The 23,938-nt window shown below is 40.6% G+C and overlaps 1 protein-coding gene across 1 annotated transcript in view; it reads left to right on the top strand.

Moving 5' to 3' along the window:
- Positions 1 to 23,938, top strand: part of marchf5 (membrane-associated ring finger (C3HC4) 5) — a 98,149-nt gene that overhangs the window by 35,912 nt on the left and 38,299 nt on the right. The window contains exon 2 of the mRNA XM_078564950.1: positions 697 to 899. Coding sequence (XP_078421076.1) covers positions 697 to 899 — 203 coding nt within the window. The remainder of the gene's footprint in view (positions 1 to 696; positions 900 to 23,938) is intronic.

The following is a 23,938-nucleotide window of genomic DNA, read 5'->3' on the forward strand; positions in this document are numbered from 1 at the left end:
TTCCTAATGGTCTTCTGGACATTTTTTTCTTGGATTTGTCTGGCAACAAAGAACATGTCAGAGGTTCTCCTGGAAGGTCTAAAGCCACATTATGCCTCTGGGAAGATTTCCTTAGCCACAGGAAGTGGACAATTCAGGATTTTCCCTGCCACAGACAATAAGGAAGTACCTTGATGGTTTCCACAGCATAATTTATCTTCCTTCTTTGGAGATGGTTTCGTCCCTGAAGTCGGTGGGCGGTGGGAGTTCCTTTTCCTCCCAAATCTGTAGGATGAGTTCATGGGTCCTCATGTGAGCTTTGAAGACCTCAATTTAATATCCTGCAGTTGCTGGCTTTGTTTTTTTTTCTGTTTTGTGTAAACCAACAGTAGCAAAAAAGTTTAATATTTTCTTTCGTGATAAACATCTTCAAATTTTACCAACATTAAGATGTACTCTCTTTGACACATTGATCCGTTGACAACTCCACTCTAAATGTTAGACCACTAGTCCACCACAGCACTTAGTGGTATGCAGAGAATAAATGCATGGGAGGGAAAGGAAAATAAAAATCAAAATTCTAAAAGTTTATGACCAGGCCTTTGCATTGTGTATAATCACTTCAGACTGTTTTAGCCTCTCTTCTGCTGGCAGGAGTGAATTTTTTGGTTTAGTGCTGTTTAAGTCCTGGAATATTAATTTTTTTTTTCATTTTAGGAGTTGTTGGGTGTGTTTTGCTACCGACGAAGATGATCGGACAGCAGAATGGGTGCGGCCTTGCAGGTGCAGAGGATCCACAAAATGGGTTCACCAGACTTGTCTACAGCGATGGGTTGACGAAAAGCAAAGGGGCAACAGTACAGCCAGAGTGGCTTGTCCACAATGTAATGCTGAATACTTAATTGTCTTTCCAAAACTGGGTAAGATTAATACAACTCACATCAATTTTTTTCACTAAGAGATTTTCAAAATTCATGTATTTATAAAATAGAAAATTCTGGAAATACTCAACAGGTCTGGCTGCATTTGTGGAGAGAGAAAACAGAGTTATAATTTCAGGTCTGTGACCTTTTGTTCTTTTATTGTTTGTTGCCTTGTGCATCATTTTCTGGCACATGCACAAACAATGGAATCTATAATGGGAGGGAAACAAATTTTAATCTTTAAAAATACTTTATTCCCTTTATTAAAAATAAATTATAGATTCCTCCCCTCCCTCTCACAAAAAATTGAATTGATAACTTGATGGCGTTTTTAAGAGTTTGCCCTCTAATTGGGTGAAATAGATTTAAGTACCCAGTCAAACAGTTTAAACCAATAATGCTCACCCGATCTTGATGTTTTTGAACTAACTACTACTTTGAAGACGGTTTGCAAAACATAGCAACTCCTACACTTTCAAGGGTAAAACATTCCAAAATGAAACGTTCTTGATTTAAAGAAAAGGTAAGGGAATTGTTCAGTGGAATATTGGGACAGTCAAAATATAAAACTGAACAATTTTCCACCTACTCCTGATAGGAATATTTTTAGCCTATACCATATCCACCTCATGCTTACATATTTCCCTCTGTTGCTGCATTTACCCACTTTATTGTCTAATTTATCTGGTCAAGGTACTTTTTTGTACTTCTGAAATTTACTGTTTTGTAGTCCCGCTGCTTTAGTATGATTTTTACATTATTTTCTTCCTCATGTTTTGGTTGCAAACCTAATTCTACTGCTCTAATTAGACTCATCACTTTTTGTTATTGCTAGTACATTGTACCTCTTATTGAACATTCTTGTCCAATTACTTTTCAACATCCATTTATAGTGCCATTACATAAGCATTCTCCCAGTTATCATGCAACTTCAGTGTTTAAGGTTCAATATTCACGGTACATGCTGTTGCCCGCATAACACCAGAGCATTCTTCAGTTTTCCATCAGTTTGATTCTACAGTTGCATAGAAACTCCTTCATGTTCCCAGATGCATCTTTTGCAATCACTGCCCTGTGATCAACTTTATTCTTTTAGCTAACTGTTGTTAAACTGCCCAGGTATATAATTTATATATTTCCATCGAACCATAAATGCAGAAACAGCAGCAGATTGTGCGTGTGGCAACTCTGCTACAGCAATGCAAAACTTGCCCCACAGCACTTCTCTCTCCTGATAGTCCTGTATCTTTTTCTATTTCCAAGTATTTATTTTTCCCTGAAAAGATGTAGAGATGCCTGGCTAAACCACTCCCACGCTCCTCTAACTCTCTACTTTTTCTGTTCCAGGATGTTTGTTTATTTGTTACCTTGATTTTGATACATTGACATACATTTTCAATCTATATTCTGGACTTGGTTGATTTTCCACCTTAAGTATTTCTTTCTTTTGTGTTTGCCATCAGTACTGTATCATTGGCAAAATTTGGGGTTCTGAACCCTCGAACCCAACCTCTAACTCATCCAGACTTTCCCAAAATAAATTTAGAGAATGCGCTGAAAAGATTGGGTGATCTAATCCATCCTCATTTTACTCCTCTTGTGTTGTTTGTACATTTCAGTTATTACTATTTGTTCTGCAAAAGGATCCTTTATCCAACCATCCCTGCTTATATTTGGGAATTCCTGTGTTGTAATATCCCTTTAAGGGATAGCAACATGCCATCACTAGGTGGGAAGTGTGTCATGTGATCCAGTCTGTTTAATTTTTGCCTGTGAGCATAACATAGCACACACAGCTCTGCTGCTGATGTCTTCAAGCTTTCTACCTTTGTATAGCTGTTCTCAAGTACCTAGCTTAATAAATGAACCCATAACGTGTTTACCCAATGCCTTATGAGTGATTGGTGCCTTTTTATATCATAAAGACATGACACCCTAGAAATTGAATAAGTCTTGACTTTTTTTTTCTGTTTTCTAACTCAGCAGCAAGTACAACTGTAGCCCTCTTAGCATCGACTTGTGTGACATTAGCTAGTCCATCACAAACAGGCAATGGAAAGTAGGACTTTCCTAGACTTTTATGTTTAACTTAGTCATTTGAGAAACTTAAAGCCATGAGGGGAACCTCAAAATTTGTTTGTCATATTAACTTCAAGGGCTTTCATTAAAGATAACAGTTTTAAAAAAACCCTTCTGCACATAATAATTGCTTTCTTTGGTTGATTTTCTTGATTTTTTTTTGATTTTCAAATATCTACTTAGTTGCTATGTAATCAGTTAGGTATATTTCAGTCCAATTAGTGTGACATTAGAAGTGGATTTGTCATGCTCTTTATAATAGGCTATAAATAAAAGCCAACTGCAGATTCTTCCACCCAAATAAAGGGCTGTTTTTAAAATATGTATATACAGTTAAACATTTTGTTACTAAGGATTCATTTAATCATTTTTATCCACAAATGGAGTGACAGATAAATCTCTTAATCTAGTTTTTATTATAGATTAGCAATTCAATGTTTGATGGTTTTAATTATTTATAACCTTAAGATTTTGATGGCATAAAAAGCACACAGGAATTTAATCTATGAACTCAAACTCATATATTTCACCACTCAAAAGCCTACCAAAATAAAGTTCTCTCCTGGATAATTTTATTTTTTCTCTCTCTCACACTTGTTTCAGGGTGAAGTTTTTAAAGTACAGATGTATTTCTTATAAATTACTTTTTACTATTGGCTTAAATGCAGATTTGCTGCTACTTTCTAAAGGTAGAAGATGCACTCGACTTCAGATGGGGCATAGATAATTGTTAAGTTACATTATTTGTCTTCACTTGTGTCATCGTCATCGACTATCCCTCAATTCGAAGATGTGGTTGAGAGTTTCTTCCATGGGTCTTCATGTGACTGAACAGGCTGGTTCATGACCTGCAGATTGTTGGACATGTGGGGCAAGACGTCCCACGTGGCAGTGGGATCAGAGTGCAAGATTTGCTTCCTTCTCTGCTGCTGCCCTGCCTCAGGATTAAGTGTTTGAACTCAAAGCATGGTGCAGCTTGATGGGCAAGTTGTTGCCATTTTCAGCAATTAGTAGCAAGCTCCTCCCAGACACTAATATCAATGCTCCGCTTCAAGGACAGCTTCAGAGCGTCTTTGAAGCTTTTTCTTTGTCCCCCCGGAACACTGGCCATTGGAGAGTTGAGAAAACAAGACCTGGTGGGCTTTTCAGCAATCTGGGCACAGTGCCCAGTCCATCACAGTTATTTTGCAGGAGCTTTGTAGTCTTCAAGAAGAACACTAGTGTTTGCTCGACGGTCCTCCCATTGAATCCGGAAGATGCACTGGAGGCGTTGCTGATGCAATTTCTCTAGCTCCTATGAGTCGCTGATGCACAGTCTAGGTAAATAATACTCACGCCAAAGTCCAGTTGATCATTGATGAGGTAAATAACCAGTGTCAGATAAATTGTAAATAGTATGGGGGCTATCGCTTGACACTGGTCCAGATTTTGAAGGCATTTGTTTGAGACCTCCCATGCCAGACAGTTAGTCATATCCTCATGAAGCAGTTGCAGAATTTAATGCCAGGGTTGGCTTCTGATGTCTGGAGAGGAACCATTGGGAAAAGCCAATGCAAATGTCATCCTGCTGACAATATGTGCTCAGCATGGACTTGTTATAACAACCGTCCTCTTCCACCATAAGGGCAAATAGAAAACCACATGGAGGCATCCTAGATCAAAGCACTGGCACTCCTGAATTATGTCATTATTTGAGACAAAGATCTAAGTGATATCTGTATCCATGGGGTGACTGATAATTGTTGGACAAATCAATGAATTGTTCGATCGGTGATGAATATCCACCTAGCACCAGGGCAACACAAGACCCAAAAGTACAAGAGGAAGAAGATCAGTGTCTCAGCCCTAAAGCAGCCCAACCCAAAGGGAGGAATTACTTGTGTAATGAGTGGCTTTAAGTATGCCTTTCTGTAAGGTTATTTGCATAACGTCTGCCATTGCGTAATAGCCAGAAGATCAAAAGAAAACCAATTTTGTTTATAGCAGTATTGTTCAAATCCAATTTTTTCCTCCTTGCTCCCTTTCTTCTCATGAGATCAAAACAGCACCATTTTGAATAACAGACAATATCATACTCCATATAGATGTCATGTCTGAAATTGCTTTGCAATTCATGTTTCGGAAATCTTATGTTTGAAAGGTATCCAATGTACCCAGAATATTGCTGGTAATTCAGATTTCAGGTATTTAGTTTGGTTGTACTTTAAAGGTCATTAAAAAAAACCCTTTTGTTCCTGCTGTTCCAAACCCAACTTTTCCATAACATGATTTTCAAGGTCAAAGGTGCAAAGCTTTGTTCTATAAATACCTTGATTGTGTTTGCTGCAGGCAAATCATTGTGTGACTTGTAAAGGTGATGATTGTAGTTCCTTTAAGTAACTTCATTGAGAATTCATTTAGTATCTACATTTTTATTAATCTTTGCAAAATGCCTTCATAATGTAAACCATATACTAATACAAAGCCACATAAAAGGTGGAGAAATTGATGGTTTTTTGAACAAAATTAGATGACACTTCCAATGTTTTAGTATCCTGAGGCAGAAATGGCATTTAAATACTTGAGCTTTTGAGATGTAATGAACCAATTTGTATGAGACCGTTGGCTCCGTGCTCTTTTCGTTGTGCGGTCTAGACTGGCTATTGCAACACGCTACTGGCTGGCCTCCCACTTGTACCTTCCATAAACTTGAGGTCATCCAAAACTCTGCTGCCCGTGTCTTAACTTACACCAAGGCCATGTCACTCATCGCCCCTGTGCTCAGAGATCTACATTGGCCCCTGATTAAGCAATACCTTGATTTTTCAAATCCCGCCATAGCCCCTTCCTGTTGCTGTAATCTCCTCTAGCCCTAAAACCATCTGTAATATCTGTGCTTTGTCACTTCTGGCCTCTTGAAAATCCACAATTTTAATTTCTCCACCATTGACAGCTGTACCTTCAGCTGCTAAGACCCTTAGCTCTGGGATTCCCTCCATAAATCTTTCTAGCTCGCTATCTCTTTTTCTACTTTTCATACCTTTTTGACGAAAGCTCTTGGTCATTTGTTCTAATATCCCCTTATGTGGTTCTGTGTCAAATTTTGTTAGATAACTGTTCCTGTTAAATGCCTTGGGAAGTTTACTACGTTAAGGGAGCTATAATAAATATCAGCGATTATTATTACTGTTGTTGACACTGGTATCAGGGGCTTATTTTGAGTTGGAGTTGGTTTGATTAAGGCTGATTTTTTTTTCAGGGAATGGAGGAGTGTCAGGTTCATCTAAGCAAGCGGACTCCCAATTCTGGGCAAAGGAAAGACTGTGTGTACAGGGTCCCTTATGTTTGAACCAAACATTGTATTTCTGCACCTGCTTAGTTGACGGGAGGCGATGGCACAGTGGTATAGTTGCTGGACTAGTAATCCAGGGTAATGGACCCGGGTTCGAATCCCGACACGGCAAATGGTGGAGTTTAAATTCAATAAAAATCTGGAATTGTTGATTGTTCTAAAAACCCATCTGGTTCACTAATATCCTTTAGGGAAGGAAGGACATCAGCTCCAGGACATCACCGCTGGAGTTCCTCTGGGTAGTGTCCTCAGCCCAACCGCCATCAGCACTGACCTTCCATCACAAGGTCAGAAGTGGAGATGTTCACTGATGATTGCTGTATGTTCAGCACCATTCGTGAACCCTCATACTGAAGCAGTCCATGTCCAAATGCAGCAAGACCTGGACAATATCCAGGCCTGAGCTGACAAGTGGCAAATAACATTCGCACCTCTGAAGGTGGATAAATCACCTGGACCAGATGGATTACACCCCAGAGTTCTGAAGGAAATAGCTGAAGAGATAGTGGAGGCGTTAGTGGTGATCTTTCAGGAATCACTGGAGTCAGGGAGGGTCCCAGAGGACTGGAAAATCGCTAATGTAACCCCCCCTGTTTAAGAAGGGAGTGAGGCAAAAGACGGGATATTACAGGCCGATTAGCCTGACCTCGGTCGTTGGTAAGATTTTAGAGTCCATTATTAAGGATGAGATTTCAGAATACTTGGAAGTGCATGGTAAAATCGGGCAAAGTCAGCAAGGTTTCATCAAGGCGAGGTCATGCCTGACAAATCTTTTAGAATTCTTTGAGGAGGTAACGAGTAGGTTAGACAAAGGAGAGCCAATGGATGTTAATCTACTTGGACAAGGTGCCGCACAGGAGGCTGCTCAGTAAGATAAGAGCCCATGGTGTTAGAGGCAAGGTATTAGCATGGATAGAAGATTGGCTGTCTGGCAGGAGGCAGAGAGTGGGGATAAGGGTGTCCTTCTCAGGATGGCGGCCGGTGACTAGTGGAGTTCCGCAGGGGTCACTGTTGGGACCACAACTTTTCATTTTATATATTAATGATCCAGATGAAGGAACTGAGGGCATCCTGGCTAAGTTTGCAGATGATACAAAGATAGGTGGAGGGACAGGTAGTATTGAGGAGGTGGGGAGGCTGCAGAAGGATTTGGACAGGTTAGGAGAATGGGCAAAGAAGTGGCAGATGGAATACAACGTGGGGAAGTGTGAGGTCATTCACTTTGGTAGGAAGAATAGAGGCATAGACTATTTTCTAAATGGGGAGAGAATTCAGAAATCTGGAGTGCAAAGGGACTTGGGAGTCCTAGTCCAGGATTCTCTTAAGGTTAACTTGCAGGTTGAGTCGGTAGTTAGGAAGGCAAATGCAATGTTGGCATTTATTTCGAGAGGACTAAAATATAAAAGCAGGGATGTGCTGCTGAGGCTTTGTAAGACTCTGGTCAGACCACATTTAGAATATAATGAGCAATTTTGGGCCCCGGAACTCAGGAAGGATGTGCTGGCCCTGGAGAGGGTCCAAAGGAAGTTCACGAGAATGATCCCAGGAATGAAAGGCTTAACATATGGGGAACGTTTGAGGACTCTGGGTCTATACTCGATGGAGTTTAGAAGGATGAGGAGGGATCTGATTGAAACTTACAGAATACTGAAAGGCCTGGATAGAGTGGACGTGGGGAAGATGTTTCCATTAGTAGGAGAGACTAGGACCCGAGGGCACAGCCTCAGAGTAAAGGGAAGACCTTTTAGAACAGAGATGAGGAGAAACTTCTTTAGCCAGATAGTGGTGAATCTATGGAATTCATTGCCACAGAAGGCTGTGGAGGCCAGGTCATTGAGTGTATTTAAGACCGAGATAGATAGGTTCTTGATTGGTAAGGGGATCAAAGGTTACGGGTAGAATGGGGTTGAGAAACTTATCAGCCATGATTGAATGGCAGAGCAGACTCGATGGGCCGATTGGCCTAATTTCTGCTCCTATGTCTTATGGTCTTATGGTCACACGTGTCAGGCAATGACCATCTCCAACAAGAGAGAACCCAACCATGGCCTCTTGATGTTCAATGGCATTACCACCACTGAATTCCCCACTAACAACACCCTGGGGGGTTACCATCAGAAACTGAACTGGACTAGCCATATAAATACTGTGGCTACAAGAGCAGATCAGAGGCTAGGAATCCTGCAACGAGTAAATCACCACCTGACTCCCCAAAGCCTGTCCACCATCTACAAGACATAAGTCAGCAGTGTGATGGAATATTCCCTGCTTGCCTGGATGAGTGCAGTTCCAACAACACTCAAGAAGCTTGACACCGTCCAGGACAAAGCAGCCAGTTTGATTGGTACCACATCCACAAACATTCACTCCCTCCACCACCAACGCACAGTGGCAGCAGTGTGCACCATCTCCAAGATGCACTGTGGGAATTCACCAAGGCTCCTTCAAAGCACTTTCCAAACCCACGACCACTACCATCTAGAAAGACAAGGGCAGCAGGTAGATGGGAAAAGTACCACCTATGGGGTGTTGATGCTTTCATGGGTATTAGGAGGAAATTACATTATATGTTTGGGCTAGTTTATTCTTTACATTTTGAGCTCAAACAATGCCTTATAGGAAAACGTTTGTTCAAATAATCAAACCCTAGCGTTTGTATCCACGGTTCTTATACTGTACTTTGCACGAGATTTAGTGATGTTTTCTTTTTGAGGTTGATGACAACTAGTTTTGAAATGGATTTTTGAACGTCACAAAAATTATGTCTTGTCACTCTGGTTCAGTCGCTTCAAAACTTATTGCTATAAGTAGCTAGAAGATGAGCTGTCTTTTTCTGAAGCTTGATGTAAGCTGTACTTCTCATATATAAGATAAGTATATATGGACAGGAAATTGTCAGCTTTCCAAAAAAATTATATAAACAGCAGTAATGGTCTTTGAAAATAATAGATTTGTGACTGTAGCAGACAAATACTGTATTTAAATATATCATTATTATGTGCGTATATGGCATTGAATTCTCTTATGTGAACTGTGAGGAGGATATTGATGGATTTCTAGATGACAAAGACAGCTGGTTATAAGAGCGCACATGTAGGAGATGAAATTTAATGCAGAGAAGTGCAAAGTGATATATTTTGTTCAGAAGAATGCGGAGGAGCAATATAAAATAAAGGATAAATTCTCAAAGGGAGGCAGGAGCAGAGGGATCTTGGGGGTGTATGTGCGCAAATGATTTAGGGGAGCAGGTTACGAAAGTGATTGGGTTTTATAAATAGAGGCATAGAGTACAAAAGCAAGGAAGTTACGGTGAACCTTAATAAAATAGTGGTTCATCTCAGCTGGAGTAGTGTGTCCATTCTGGGCAACTAGACTTTAGGAAGGATGTAAAGGCATTGATGAGGGTACAGAAAAGATTTATGAGAATGGTTCCAGGGATGAGGGACTTCAGTTATGTGGATAGATTTGAGAAGCTGGGACTCTCAACCTTTTCTTCTCTCAGAAGTATTCAAAATAATGAGGCGTATAGACAGAGTAGATCGAGAGAAACCTTCCCATTGGCAGAAGAGTCAAGAACAGAGGATACCAATTTTTTTAAAAATTCGTTCATGGGATGTGGGTGCCGCTGACTGGGCCAGCATTTATTTCCCATCCCTAATTGCCCTTGTTCAGAGGACATTTGAGAGTCATCCACATTGCTGTGGGTCTGAAGTCACATGTAGGCCAGACAAGGTAAGGACATTAGTGAACCAATTAGTGTTGTTTTTACAATAATCGGCAATGGGTTCATTGGACTTTTTTAATGAATTCAAACTCCTCCGTCTGCCATGGTGGGATTTGAACCCAGGTCCCCAGTGCCCTGGGTCTCTAGATACCAGTCCAGTGACAATACTACTACCTGCCCCCTGAAGATGAATGACAAATAAACCAAAGGTGACATGAGAAATAACTCCTTTACGCAGCAGGTGGTTAGGATCTGGAATGCACTGCCAGAATGTTTGGTAGTGCCAGATTCAGTCATGGCATTCAGAATAGGAATCTGAAGAGAGAAAATTTGCAGGACTAGGGGAGTGGCCACATCCTGTGCTGCAGCCATCCTATGATGTTATGCTAAATATATCTATGATATAATGAAAGTCTTTGTGTATTGCATGCACTTTCGTAAGTAGCATTTTTGTGTAAGGCATTCTTCATCACTATAAACTACTACTCTATAAAGCAATACACCCTTGAACTCCAAGCAAAACAAGGGGAGACTGACTTGTTAGTTATTATTCAACTGAAAACTGTGAAGGCATGGTTTAAAATGAATTACTTCCCCCCCCCCCCCCTCAAAACTGTAATCAGAACTAACAATTTTAGGTTTGTTTAAATATCTGTAGAACTATAATTGAATGTGAAATATGAATTTAGAATGTCTTGATGAATGGAACAATAGTTTTTAGTTTTGACGCATCATTCGCCAACTTATAATCAAACTTTGTTGTGCCTCTGACCAGAAAGAAAAAGCTAGATAAAAATGGCCCTGGTTGACATCTTTTCTTTCCTTTGTTTCACGAGGAAACAATTTTATTAATTGTTCAGCTGGATTGGGAACTCATTTACACTCAACAGTACTCAGACATATTATGCCACTCAATATCTTGCTTTTTTTAAAATTAAAAACATTTACCAGCATCTTTTTTAAGCCTTATGTCCATTATGTATATGTAAAGATTACCGTGTGATCAACAGGCAGCATATCCTAATTGACTGCACCCACCAAGATATCTGCAGGTCCTGGAAACACTTCTGTAGGAATGATAATGGGAAATTGTGCTTGCAGGAACTAGGCCAGCAGAGAGCCAGATGCAGAGCTGTTGCCATCTGTTGCAAGGAGTCTTGCAGTTGCTATGCAGCATTAGGCTGATTCATCTGGTGATGGTAAATATTAGCTCTTCAGCAGGCATACTACAATACTAACATATGGGATGCTGCTGTAGAGTGGCACAAATGGTCACCGTCCTCGCACATATATCTTGGGTAGTAGCACCTCCACTTCAGCAACCATCAAACAGCAGTCAGATGCTCAGTTACTCTGACATTTGCTTGCAGACTTATGCCTACACTTTGGCTTTTCTTTCCTGTCATTTTACCCAGGACTTGTTCTTCCTCTCCCCACGTCAGCTTTTCGTAGATATGAAGGTAGTCAAGACCACATAGCCTGTTGACCTTTTCTTTTTTAACACACAAACGAAGTGTGGAATTTGGATGAGTTAGGTACCTTGTACATAACATGACAATTCTCTGGAGAGATAGGGGACCCAGGCCCCTGTTGACAACCAAAGGTCATCTCAACCACAAAATGGCTTAACCCGTTTGAGTAATCTGCCGTTTTTTTGTTTGGCATAATGTCACAGGTAGTTCTCATCACACTGTGTCTTTCCTCTCTATCAATGTATTAGGCCTGCCATACTACTGTGGCCTCACAGTTTTATGATTGCTTATCAAAGGGCCACAAGAAGTAGATGGCTGAGTTTTCCTGGAGGAAGACTTGTACATGCTACACTCCTCCAGTTATATTCCTTTCACCAAGTAATTGAGATGCTTTGGAGCTTCTGTAGTGTTCCATTGCGTTTGTCTGACCATGTTCACTGCCTGACCAGCTGCTGTATCAAGTTTTATTCTTATCAAGCAGAATTCTGCCTTATTCTAAAATATTCAACCATCTAAGAGCTGAGGACGCTCATCACAGCTCCATGAAATATCAAATTGTAAGAATACCAAGAGTCCACTTTACAACCAATCAGTACTCTCTTCTCATGCAGCATAAATTGTTGTTCCTTTTACAATTTGGTATTCTTGTGTATTGTCCAGATGAGTGCAAGACAAAAAGCTTCGACAGCATGTCTTTTTTTTCAACAATGCTCAAATTTTACACTACCAAATGGCTGTTTATAATATCAAATCGAAACATGAAGTAATCCTAATGGATTCTGAAGTGACTCTTCTCATTGCTGACTAGATTTGTTGATTAATAAAATCACTATTTTAAAAACTACAAATTTTCAGTCCATTTTGAAATATTTAAACTCTTTATATTACAGCAGTGCCTTCAGGAGGAAACAAAATATCATGACTCATTAGTTTTTTTAGGTCATGTAATTTAGTTTTAATTTAATGCAACCCTTTTAAAATATAATTGCAGCACAATCTGATATTTTGATTTTGAGGATGTGGCTAATGCTTTTTACTAGCCTGATTGATTTTGGTCCTGATGTAGTTATTTAAAGATGTATTGCTTGGTAAAATTCTGTATTTGATTTTCTTGGGACAGACGATAATTGTCACCCTTCCTATTAAATGTACTGTTTGTGAACTAACTGTGTTGTTTCATTACTACTTTGTATCTAAATAATAAGTAAAATGACATTACTTACCCTATTGCAAGTTGGAAATTACTGCAGACTCGATGCATTTAACATGATCTATATTAAGCTTTTAGAAAAGGTTGATTTATCAGAGGTAAACTAACCAGTGTAGTTATAGCATTTGATCTATGACTGCTGAAATCCCAGTGTTTTTATCTACTATGTACTCCCCACGGTGGCCACAAAGCACAGATGGGGTTAGACTGGTAAGCAGGAAGTAAGATTCAGTTTGCAGGGTGAGCCAGAGGGATAAGTATCAGAATGCTCTTGGTGAAAAGTGCCATTGGGAAAGCATCATGGATATAGGGAAGACAAATCCCAGTCCTTGTAAAATTTTTATCAGTTATTCTGTTTTGCTGCTTTTAATATAATAGTGGGCAATTCAACATTGCCACGAAAAACAGTGATTCAGTTGACACTGTGTAACATCAGAAGTTGTTATAAATGGAGTTTGGTGCTGCATTGTTTGCGCAAGAGGCAAAAGAAAATACAGATTTTAGTTCAATAAATAACTGTTCTTCAGTGTTATTAGAAAACAGCTGTTACAAATTTTGGGACTGATTCAGATATTTTCTCTGGTTCAACATTGCTAGTTTATCTCTCAAGCATCTCCCATGATAAGGATTTATTGATGTTGTGACCTGGGGCTGGTGCAATTAGTCCCTTTTTGTGTGTATAAGATATTGAGATCTTTTACATAGCCCCATGAACTTTTCTCCTGAAACCAGAATAATCAACAGTCTAGTGAGATGAGGACAATTGTAAAACAACAGCTAATTTACTTTTTACTTAAACATAAATAAATGCATAACAATTTTCAGAGAGGTTTAATCTAATTTGGTGTTTTGTAACACCAGAAGTAATATATTGTGCAAACTTAGCTTCATTTTACAAATCCATATTTGCTGGTTTGAAAGTTTTCTTCCTCCTGTGTTTCCAAATCCAAACGTGCAGATTATCATTATTCAACTTAAAGTCAAAGAGGTGACTTCTGACTACCACCACCTGCTTGCCCATCCAACCCCCCCACCCTCGGCTCCATGCTAGGAATTGGCTTAATTTAGCTGACAGTCAAAGCTGCCCCTGCATTCATGGGTGGGGACATTGTGCAGCTTCCTCCCACTCTGCTCAAATTAATGAGGGTGCTCCCCATCTGTCAACCCCTGTACATGCATACAATCAGGTATGGTTATAAGCTTAAGGCCTGCCAATATAAACTTCTCAAAGTGCTTAATGGAGATAGCAACCAGAAAATCAGATCTTCGATTTGCTATTCGAGTCTTCTTCCCTCTTATCTGCATCAAAGATATGTTTAACTTCTTTAGATCTTAGATGCAGGTTGCCAATCATTGGAAGAGGAGTGGATCCTCGAGTAAAGTTTCATGAGATTTCGACCCAGTTTAAAAGTACAGGAGAATAATAATGATCAAAGCACCAAGCAGCACCACTGTGATGTCATCCAAAGAGAATATATTTGCAAGGAATTGTTGCAGTTCATGTTCAGCTTCAGCACCTTCCTGAATGAACTCCAAAATCTCTCAAAGCATAAGCTTACACAGAATGAAGTGGTTTTAAGTTGTTACACTCTGGCAAACTAGACTTTCCCTGGTTCAAACCTCGTTATGTAATAGATTACAGGACATTGGGAGGCAGCCCTCCATCTTGTAAGAGGGTGGTTTGCGCCATGGTGGTCGTCTATGTTTTAAGCATCACCTGGTGTGGCACAGGAGCTCCACTTTGGCATGGCAGTGTCTACCGCATTTACTGCAGAAAAAGATCATGGGCTGAGTTGGTGCGCAATTTGCTGGCCTCGATTTTCTCTGGGCCCTCTTCTCAGTGAGCTGAGCTTTTCGTTTCTTCTTGCCTATTCCAATGCCCTTCCAAACGGTCAGCCTCAAGAGGTCACACCATCAGCGACTGTCTCCCAGTTGTCGGTGTCAATGATTGCCATCTTTATATCTTACATGAATGTGTCTTTGTATCAGAGTTATTGATGCCCAGGAGATGGTGACCCAGTGGGCAGTTAACCGTACAGAAGGTCTTTAGGTATACGGCCATCATCCATCTAGTTGAGCCAGCGCAGAAGTCATTAACTTAGCAATGAGTATATACTGATGGAATTAGCATGCTCCAGGAATTTGAGTTGACCTTGTCCTGCCTAGAAATGCCGTTGATACATTTGAGACAGCGAAGATGGAAACTGTTCAGCCTTTTCTCCTGTCGAGCATATGTTGTCCATGTCTCATCATTGTAGAGGAGTGCACTGACGTTGCAGGCTTGGTATCTTGCAATTTAGTGTTCAGTCAGGCTGCTGTTGTCTCTCACACTCTCTTAACTCAGCTTGGACATAACAGCTGCAGCTTTTGCAACGTGTGTTGATTTCAGCATCATGACAGATGCTGGTGATTGTGGAGCCTAGATATGTGAAGCTATCAACAACCGCCAGTGTTTAATTGCTCAGATGGCAACATGGCAACATCCTGGACCATGACATTTGTCTTCCTAATGCTGATGATCAAATCCAAGTGTCTACAGGCATGAATGAGTCTGTTCTTTTGCTGCTGAAGGTGTTCCTCAGTATGGAATGCTAGTGTGGCATCATCATTGTAGAACAACTCAGGACTTGGCGCACCTTTATCTTGGATTTTGGGGGAGTAAGGCTAAACAACTTTCTGTCAGTACTGGTATGTAAGTGGATGCCTTCTGTCGATGACCTGAAGCCATACACAGCAGCAGATAGAAGAATGTGCCAAAGTGTGTCAGTGCCAGCACAGAAACCTGTTTGACCTCATTGTGGATCCCAAAGGGCTCCGATGTTGCCCTGTCATAGCCGACCTTACCCATCATGTTGTCACGGAAAGAGGAGATCACATTGAGCAGCTTTGGTGGGCAGCTAATTTTTTCCACAGTTTAAGGAGACTGCCCCTGCTCACATGGTTGAGTATCTTGATGAGCTAGATGAACTGGTGTCCTTTGTTTACCACATTTCTCTTGCAGTTGTTGGACTGAGAAGATCATGTCAATTGCAGATCATGTAATTCTGAAACCAGAATTGGATTTTGGTTAGATGCATTCAGACAGAATCTGCAGTCTGACAAGGACAGCACAGGCAAATACTTTTCCCCTAATGCTCAGCAGGGAAAGGCCTTGAGAGTTGTTGCAAGCACTACGGTTGTCCTTGTTGCACAGGATCGCAATCTTTGCATTATGCATATTCCAGGGCACTCCCCCCTTTCTCAGCAGTGACAGGAAAGTTTATGCAGATGCTGCAGGTGTGCCGATTTCCCATACATGATGAGTTCAGACAGTATAGCACCAGCATATGGAGCTTTTCCCATGGCAAGTGAGTCAATAACTTGCTAAGCTCCTTCACTGTGTTTGATATCCAGCTCTGTCATGACAGGCAGGCTTTCTCTGATGTTTAGAGCTTCCGCTGTGACTCTGTTCTCCCTACAGTACAACTTGAGGTATTGTTCCACCCATCTCCCCAGCTGTTTATTGTGGTTGGTGATGGCTTTCCCTACCTTTGTTTTTGACGGAATCTTTTCCTCGCTGATGAACCTGTTGCCTTTTTGATCCTTTCATACATGTCCCTAACGTTCCCTCTGTCGAAGGACATCTGCATATTCTGGAAAAGTTGTAACCAATGGTCATTATCGCACTGCCTACCAGTGTGCTGGGCTTTACTTCGTGGTTCTTAGTGCATTCAAGGTGTTCGCACTCAGATATTTCATTAATGAGAGCAAATCACTTGGCTTCAATGACAGGTTCCATCAGGTTCGCCTTGAACCAGTCAGTATTTCTCCACTCTTGCTTCACATTTGATGTGTGGGGTGTTGTAGATGGTGTCTTGAGCTATGTTCTGTTTCACTCCTGCACTCTGTGAGAATGCTGGAGAGGGCTGCTCAATCAAGTTGAGAAACTTTTTTTATATCTGGGTAAGCAGTATGGTTGACATTGATATGAGGATGACGTTTCTGCTTTGAATGATAAAATTTCAAGACTTGCATCCTAACCCTGGTGCACACCAAGGAGTGATCTGTATCACAGTGCAGTGGTAGCTGTGTTGTTGAGAATCCTGTTCTGAGAGTCATGTCTTGTGATGATCAAATCCAGCTGATGCCAATGCCCTGATCATGGATGTCTCCAGAATACCTTGTGGCATGGTTTGTTCTGAAAGAAGTGTCGGTTACACAAAACTTGTGATAGCAGCAAAGCTTAAGTAGTCTCTGTCCGTTCTCATTTAACTTTCCCAGGCCATGATGTCCAAGGCAGGAGGGCCATGCTTCATGGTCCGTGCCCACTCTTGTGTTGAAATCCCCCTGTAGGGATTCTACTTTTAGCAGTGTCAAACTCTTCATAGAACTGGTCTTTCACCTCTATAGTGGAGCATAGAAACTCATGAGTTAAAAGGCCCTGTTTGAGTTAAGAGGTGGATGTAGAGAACAATTCTGAACCATTTATGGGGGGCTCTATTGTTGAGATTAGTGAGTCTTGAGGGTGCGTTATCGGCCAGCTGCAAATCACCTGTCAATTCCACATGGCCCTGATGTTCCAGCTTGCCAGTTGAAGAGTTGACTTTGTTTTGTTTGTATCCCTGGTGCAATGGATTCCATCCACTTGTTGAGTAGAGACTTTAAGCTCCAAGCACTCATTGAAGCAGGTGGACCATGGTGGGTCAGCACCTTACTAGTCAGGGGGAGGTGGGTGGTGGCTGACCTGTAGGATACGATAGTCCCTCCCACTTTTGGAGACAGCTCATAGCACCCATTCTCTATGCCAATTGATTTGGTCTTAACTGTTGACTCCTGTTTTGTGTTAACACTCTGCAGTGAAACTGGAGTGTCCTTTCGAGGACGCAAGTCTGGGCAAAACATATGGAGACCCTTGGCTGCCCAAACATCAGGGATTCCCCCCTCAACCTCCCTAGTTGAGTCAAAAAAAATGCCAAGCACTACGTTTGGCACTTGGTTGCAGGAGTAGCCAGAAAGATGACATATTTAGACATCAGTCCACCTTTACGCTCCACTCTAGATTTTTTGTCAGGACTTACTCCCTCAGCCTTCAACTCTTCAAAGATTATCCACAAGGCAGTGCAGCTTTTCATCCACAGCTGGGAGTGTGGTTCATGAGTGCCAGGGCATGTCCAAATGCCAGTGGGCCTGCAGACTGCGCATGTCTGGGGACCAAACCTCCTCCAAGTTACTCTGAAGCTTTAACTTTCTGTGGGCCGCCATGAGGAAGCACAGCTGAGGACTTGCCAATGAAGAGGCTGGGCACTGACAGGGACAGACTTTTATATGTTTGGCTATGTATTACTGCTAGCCAGCAGTGTAGACTGAAAATGAGAAGCAAACAAGCACACACAAGCAGAAAGTATGCTAACTCTCTTTACCCACATAGTGGATGCATCACATCACCTGTTAGACACATACAGGAAATTAATGCCTTTCTAAACCGAAGAGGAAGGGCCGCACGCAAAAACTTGGGCCTTCCTTGGCACACCAAACACACTACAACAGTCCCAAGTGCAACACCCACCTCCCTGTCAGTGATCATAACATCAAAAAAAAAAGATAAAGGCAAAATACTGCAGATGCTGGAAATCTGAAACAAAAACAAAAAATGCTGGGAAAAAGCAGGTCTGATAGCATCTATGGAGAGAAAGACAGAGTTAACATTTCAAGTCCGTATGACTCTTCTTCAGAACTTTTTTCAGAACATAAAAGACTTGCAATATTTCAAAACACTGGACATAAGTGCATGCAGTAGCAGAATGGAGGCAGATGCTCCGAAAGCTGGACCGTCTAGTACAAATTTAATGTCAATAGCATATACGAATGAACTCCGTTGTCTCAAGCTTAGGATATGTCAGAGACATCATTTTATCAGCCACTTTATCTATCCTCACCTACTGGCTGAAAATGCAACCCCAGAGTGGTTGATTGTGTTGCCGGGATTTACTTGTTTGTTTAACTTAAATTGGTCTAAAATTTCTCCAAGGTCATACAAAGAAAAAATTCAAAATTTGACAACGCAGACTTTTGTATCTGGTATGAGAAAGGGGGATGGAATGCAATTAAATATTGTGCTCCTGTAATGTTATTATGGAGGTTGAACATTCAAGCAGTTTTTTTTTTAAAGGTAAACCTACCTTCCAAAGTAACCCTAATCAGATATATATCAGACTTATGATATGACTTGACCTGACCTGGGTAATTCTATTCATAGAATGTATCATGTTTTTAGCTTAAACTGTGAATGGAACCATTTTGTTTAATAAATAATCTTTGCACTTTTATGGTTCCAGTACACCATGCTCAGTGTAAAAGTCTTCAACCCAAGCCTGGGAAGTAGCCACTCATTCAAAACCCTTCAATCTTGCAGAAAGAAATTGGGAGGGCTACGTAATCTGTCACTGCTACAGAATTTTGCTCAAAGTTCCAGGTTAAGTATCCAAGATCGCTGCTTATGAAGACTGTATATAAGAATGATTCCCATCAGTTCCCTAGGTACAGAGTATGGGTGCGTTTAATATTATCCAAGGTTTCAGATATCGCCTTAGACAATAAGTCTAAGGAGATTATTTTACTTCAGTATCTTTTAAAGAATATTGTTATCTTTTACCTTTCTCATTTGAACAGTTGGTTTAATAATGTGATAACCAATAATTGGATTAGAGTTCCTTCTCTAGTTGGGACCTGTTCTCAGCTTGGGATATTATTAAATTCTCCAATGCTATCACAGCCTCCTTGAGAGGATCTTCTAAATGCAAGCCTTTACAGGCTACTCCGTCATTCCAGATACTTTAATTTACAGCTGGACAGTTTGGACTTTTAAAATCTTGTGCTGCACTCAGAATTATAGAGTTTGTTTGAGAAATATTTCCCTGCATCTGAAGTGCCTTTTTCCCAAATTGTTGCACCTTATTATCCCTATCTGAGTCACTGATAAATGGGAAATGCTAAATAAGTCAAACCAGGAAATAAGGAGGGTGGGGAGAAACCCCTAGAATGGCATTGGCAGCTTGATGTGGGGCCGCTTTGATGAAATGGGCTGTCATGAGACACCATATTCAGAAAACCTGGGTGATTCCACAAGGGGCCAAATTAGGCTTGGGTTTTCTAAGCTACTGGATGAGTTTTATACACTGCTGATGTTCTATCTAGACCTTGGTGGATTACTTTTAGTTAATTGCACCTGCTAAGTCATTCCAGATACTTTAATTTACAGCTGGACAGTTTGGACTTTATATCCTGCGAATGAGACTTCCCCATAGAGAACTCAAACAACAACAAGTAAAATTAATGGTGGAGTAGCCTGTAAAGTCTTGCTTAACTCATTATGAACTGTATAAGCTTGATCTATTTCGGGATGCTGTCTCTAAACATTTATATAACTACTTTTGTGGCTCTCGCCAACAAAGAAATGGGTATGAGAAATCAAATTAAATCATTAGTTATACTTGGTATTAGAGATGAGGAAAGCCTTCACTTTAAGGTAGGAAACTTCTGGAGCAATCATGTAGAAGCTTGGGGTGATAAGAGCAATAAAATCTTACACAAATTTATAACTATGATACAAGATACCAACACCAGATAGATTTGCCAGTCCCTTCTCCCTTTTCCTTCGCTCCCTTCAGTAAGTCTTGTTCCCATTTGCTTTTGTGCTGATTAATAAGTCCTTTTGATGAATTTTTGGAGTTTAGTTAAGTGGAATGGCACATAATACAGGAGTAACGTAACTGGTTTGATTGAGTCAAGGCACAAATTAATTAGTAAAAGGATCTAACCCTTTGTGCAAAATGTCATATCCAAGGAAGATCCTCACCAGAACTTTGGTCACCCCAAAGAGAGAGGGCCATGTGTAACTAGATTCTGCATTGGTGTTTCGAGATGATAAGAGGTGAATGGAGGCTGATTGAAACTTAAAGAGGAGTCCCAGCTGCAACCCAAGTAAACCCTTACATTTCCAGGGCATTAATTTAAACTATCCAGAAAAATATTTCTCCCTATAGGCGAGTTCATGGTGCTTCTAAATTTGCTAAGTCATTTACAGAAGTAGTTAGGGGCTGTATGTTCCAAGCAGAAATTACCTGTGAATATTCTGTTGGTTGACTACAGTAGTGTGGGGCGGGGCTTTCAGTACTACAGTTATCTGAATGATGTATGAGCAAACAAGAATCTTGTCCTTGATCTCCTGCCAGGTTACTAAATCTGAGACTGTGAGGTGGTTTTCTTAGCTCAACAGTTATCTAGGGTGGGCATTGCAATGGCAAATGTGTCTCATGATCTAGCCTGAGAAATGAAATGTGCACAAAAGTAGCTGAAAAATATGGTGCCCATGGTTGTTTCTGGAGATCCTTCACCTAACTGGATAATAACTGGGGGAGGCAGTGGTATTGTCACTAGACCAGAATTCCAGAGACCCAAGATAATGCCCTGGGGACCTGGGTTCAAATCCCACCATAGCAGATGGTGACATTTGAATTCAATTAAACCTGGAATTATAAGTCTAATGATGACCATGAAACCATTGCCAAATTGTAAGAAACCAACTGGCTCACTAATATCCTTTAGGAAGGAAATCTGTTGTCCTAACCAGGTCTGGTCAGAGTCAAAAATGCCCTCTGACCGAGGGAAATTAGGGATGGACACATGACAAAATTTTTAAAAATCCCACATACTTGACAAGTCAGCTTTGAGTCTCTTTTACAAATTCAAGTTTTTCTGTGATTTCCAGGATGTTGTAAAAGGGATCAGAAGGAAGAAGTATGACTCCTATTAGCCTTGCAAGCCATGGTTCTCTGACCTTTTGACCTCTTTGGAATGAGTTGAGCATGAGTTGAGGATTTCATTGTCCCTCGCAGAGATATCTTCTCTTTGGCCAAATGTGAGATATCTTCTCTTTGGCCCAAATTTGGATTTCTCCTGGCTAATGGCTTGACTATTGAAAGAACATAATTGTTATATCAAGGAATAGTTCCTTCAGCACTTGTTCATCGAGCTAAGTTAGTCAGTCTTCCCATATGTGGTTCTCACATCCTCGGATATCCCTGACGTCTATGAATTTCTTTTAAACAATTATCCAGTTATACTGATGTGTATATATATTGCCCACGTGACACATTTCCAGGTAAGAACTATGGAAAGGGCAGTCATTCCCCTCATTCCTGAATGTTCAATGGGTGTATTTACCCAGTGTGCTAGTTTGCAGCACTCATTTCATGAAAATAGCGTTGAGACAGCTTTTCAGCTAGGGGTAAGCCCCTCGTCAAACCATGGGGTCTGTAAGAATATTGTAATTAAAATCATGCAAATATTTGGCAAACTAATATGTCAGATTACGTCAAATTACCAGAAGGGTGTGAGAGGAGCTGTAAGGCTGGCAGAGGTTGCAGTGTTGGTAAGGGAGAGACTGTGTAGTCACCTTAAGATGATAAGAATTTTAAAGTTCAGTGTGTTGGGAGCTAGGACAGGAATGAATGATGGGCGGACAGGAAATTGGCAGCCGAGATTTGGACAAGTTGGAGTTTATGGAGGGCGAAGTGAATTCAGCGCAGAAAACATAGCAAAAATCAAATCTAGAGCTGACAAACTCTACAAGATTTTAGAAGCGGTGCGGCTGAAGATGGGATGGAGTGGCAGGGGGGTGGGGGGCATTGCCGTGGAGGTGGAATTAAGTAGCCTTAATTTAAAGTTAAACTTTGGGTGGAACAGAACAAGAAGTTTTTGCATGGTTCAGGCTGAGTGAACAGGACGGAATGGTTTGAAAGGAACGGAGTTTGGATGTAACTGCTGTAGTTATCCATGGATGTGAATGGGTACAGCGGTCTGAACACTTGTTCAGGGCATTGTGCTAAAAAATGTAAGAATGTTGCAAGGTCCAATGAGAGACTGCATGCAAATTCACAATTAATTCCCTAACTATCCATTTTGTTGCATAATGCGAGATTCTTAATTTTCCTTTTGTTTGTTTTTGTTTGTGTTTGTGCAGTCAATAGTAATTTCTCCCAATTCAGTAAATTACAGGATATGTGAAGTTTGAAAAGCCCAACAGCAGAAACACTATCAAAATCTTTACAATTAAGAATAATCGACTACCTGAAGCTTCTCCAAAGGACTCTACCCTTGAATCCCTTGTGCCTATAACTTGTAACTGTCAATTTTACTTACCTTTCTTCTGACTCAAATTTCTAAACTTTTATATTCTTTCATGGGATATGTGTCTGTTGCCCTTGACCATCTAGGTGAGAGAGATTGTGGGTTTGCAAGGTTGCTGCAGTTTAATTTGGTTAAAATGTCTCCATGCCGGTTTTCCTGTATCTAATATATGGATTCCAGAAAAACTGGAAATCTAAGCTGCTGAAAATGACCAATAAAGTATGCTCAGCACTGAGTTTTTCTGCTCTAAATGCCATGAAATCATTTCTGCAACCAAGAAAAAAAAACTGCAAAGCTCAAAACGAGCATTCTTTTACCATTGACTCGCTTTTTTCTTCCTTTTTGAAGATATGTTGTATAATTTTACATTGATACTTGGTATAATTTTGCATGCCCTTGGGATTGCAGATGAAACTCTTGTAATTGGATATTGCGGGCATCTACATATTTTCTGACTGCATCAAGTGAATATTTAATGGCTTAGTAGGAAATGGTACAGTACAGTTAATGCTCCCTTGCTCCTATGCATAATTGCTTAGCTGTTTCAGAGCAAATAAAATAAGAAACGATGTTCACTGCTCAAATTATAGAATCTCGAACTACTAACCTGTGAATTGGTCAACGTTGCTTAACATCAACTAAATTTTTTCTTACAGTAATTAGGTGTTCACTGATCTCTCTTCGTTTCCTCATTTGAGTTTGGTATTAGCCTAAACTGAAATGCTCTACATGTAATGAAAAGCAGCGTTTTGAAAACATCATCGTCGGCCTATTTCAAGAAGTATTAGGTTTTTTCAGTATTTCACAGATTGTGGGCATTGCTGACTAGCCGAACATTTATTGCCCATCCTAATTGCCCTTGAGAAGGTGGTGGTGAGCTGCCATCTTGAACTGTTGCAGTCCATATGGTGCAAGTACACCCACAGTGCTGTTAGGAAGGGAGTTCCACTATTTTGATCCCACGACGGTGAAGTAGGACAAAGAGGAGTCATGTTTAGTTTTGCAATAACAGAGAAATGTTAAAAATGCAGTGAGTAGTTTAATTGTCTCTTG

This window comes from Cetorhinus maximus, chromosome 20 (assembly GCF_964194155.1).
Source record: "Cetorhinus maximus chromosome 20, sCetMax3.hap1.1, whole genome shotgun sequence".
In the NCBI taxonomy this organism is placed as follows: domain Eukaryota; kingdom Metazoa; phylum Chordata; class Chondrichthyes; order Lamniformes; family Cetorhinidae; genus Cetorhinus; species Cetorhinus maximus.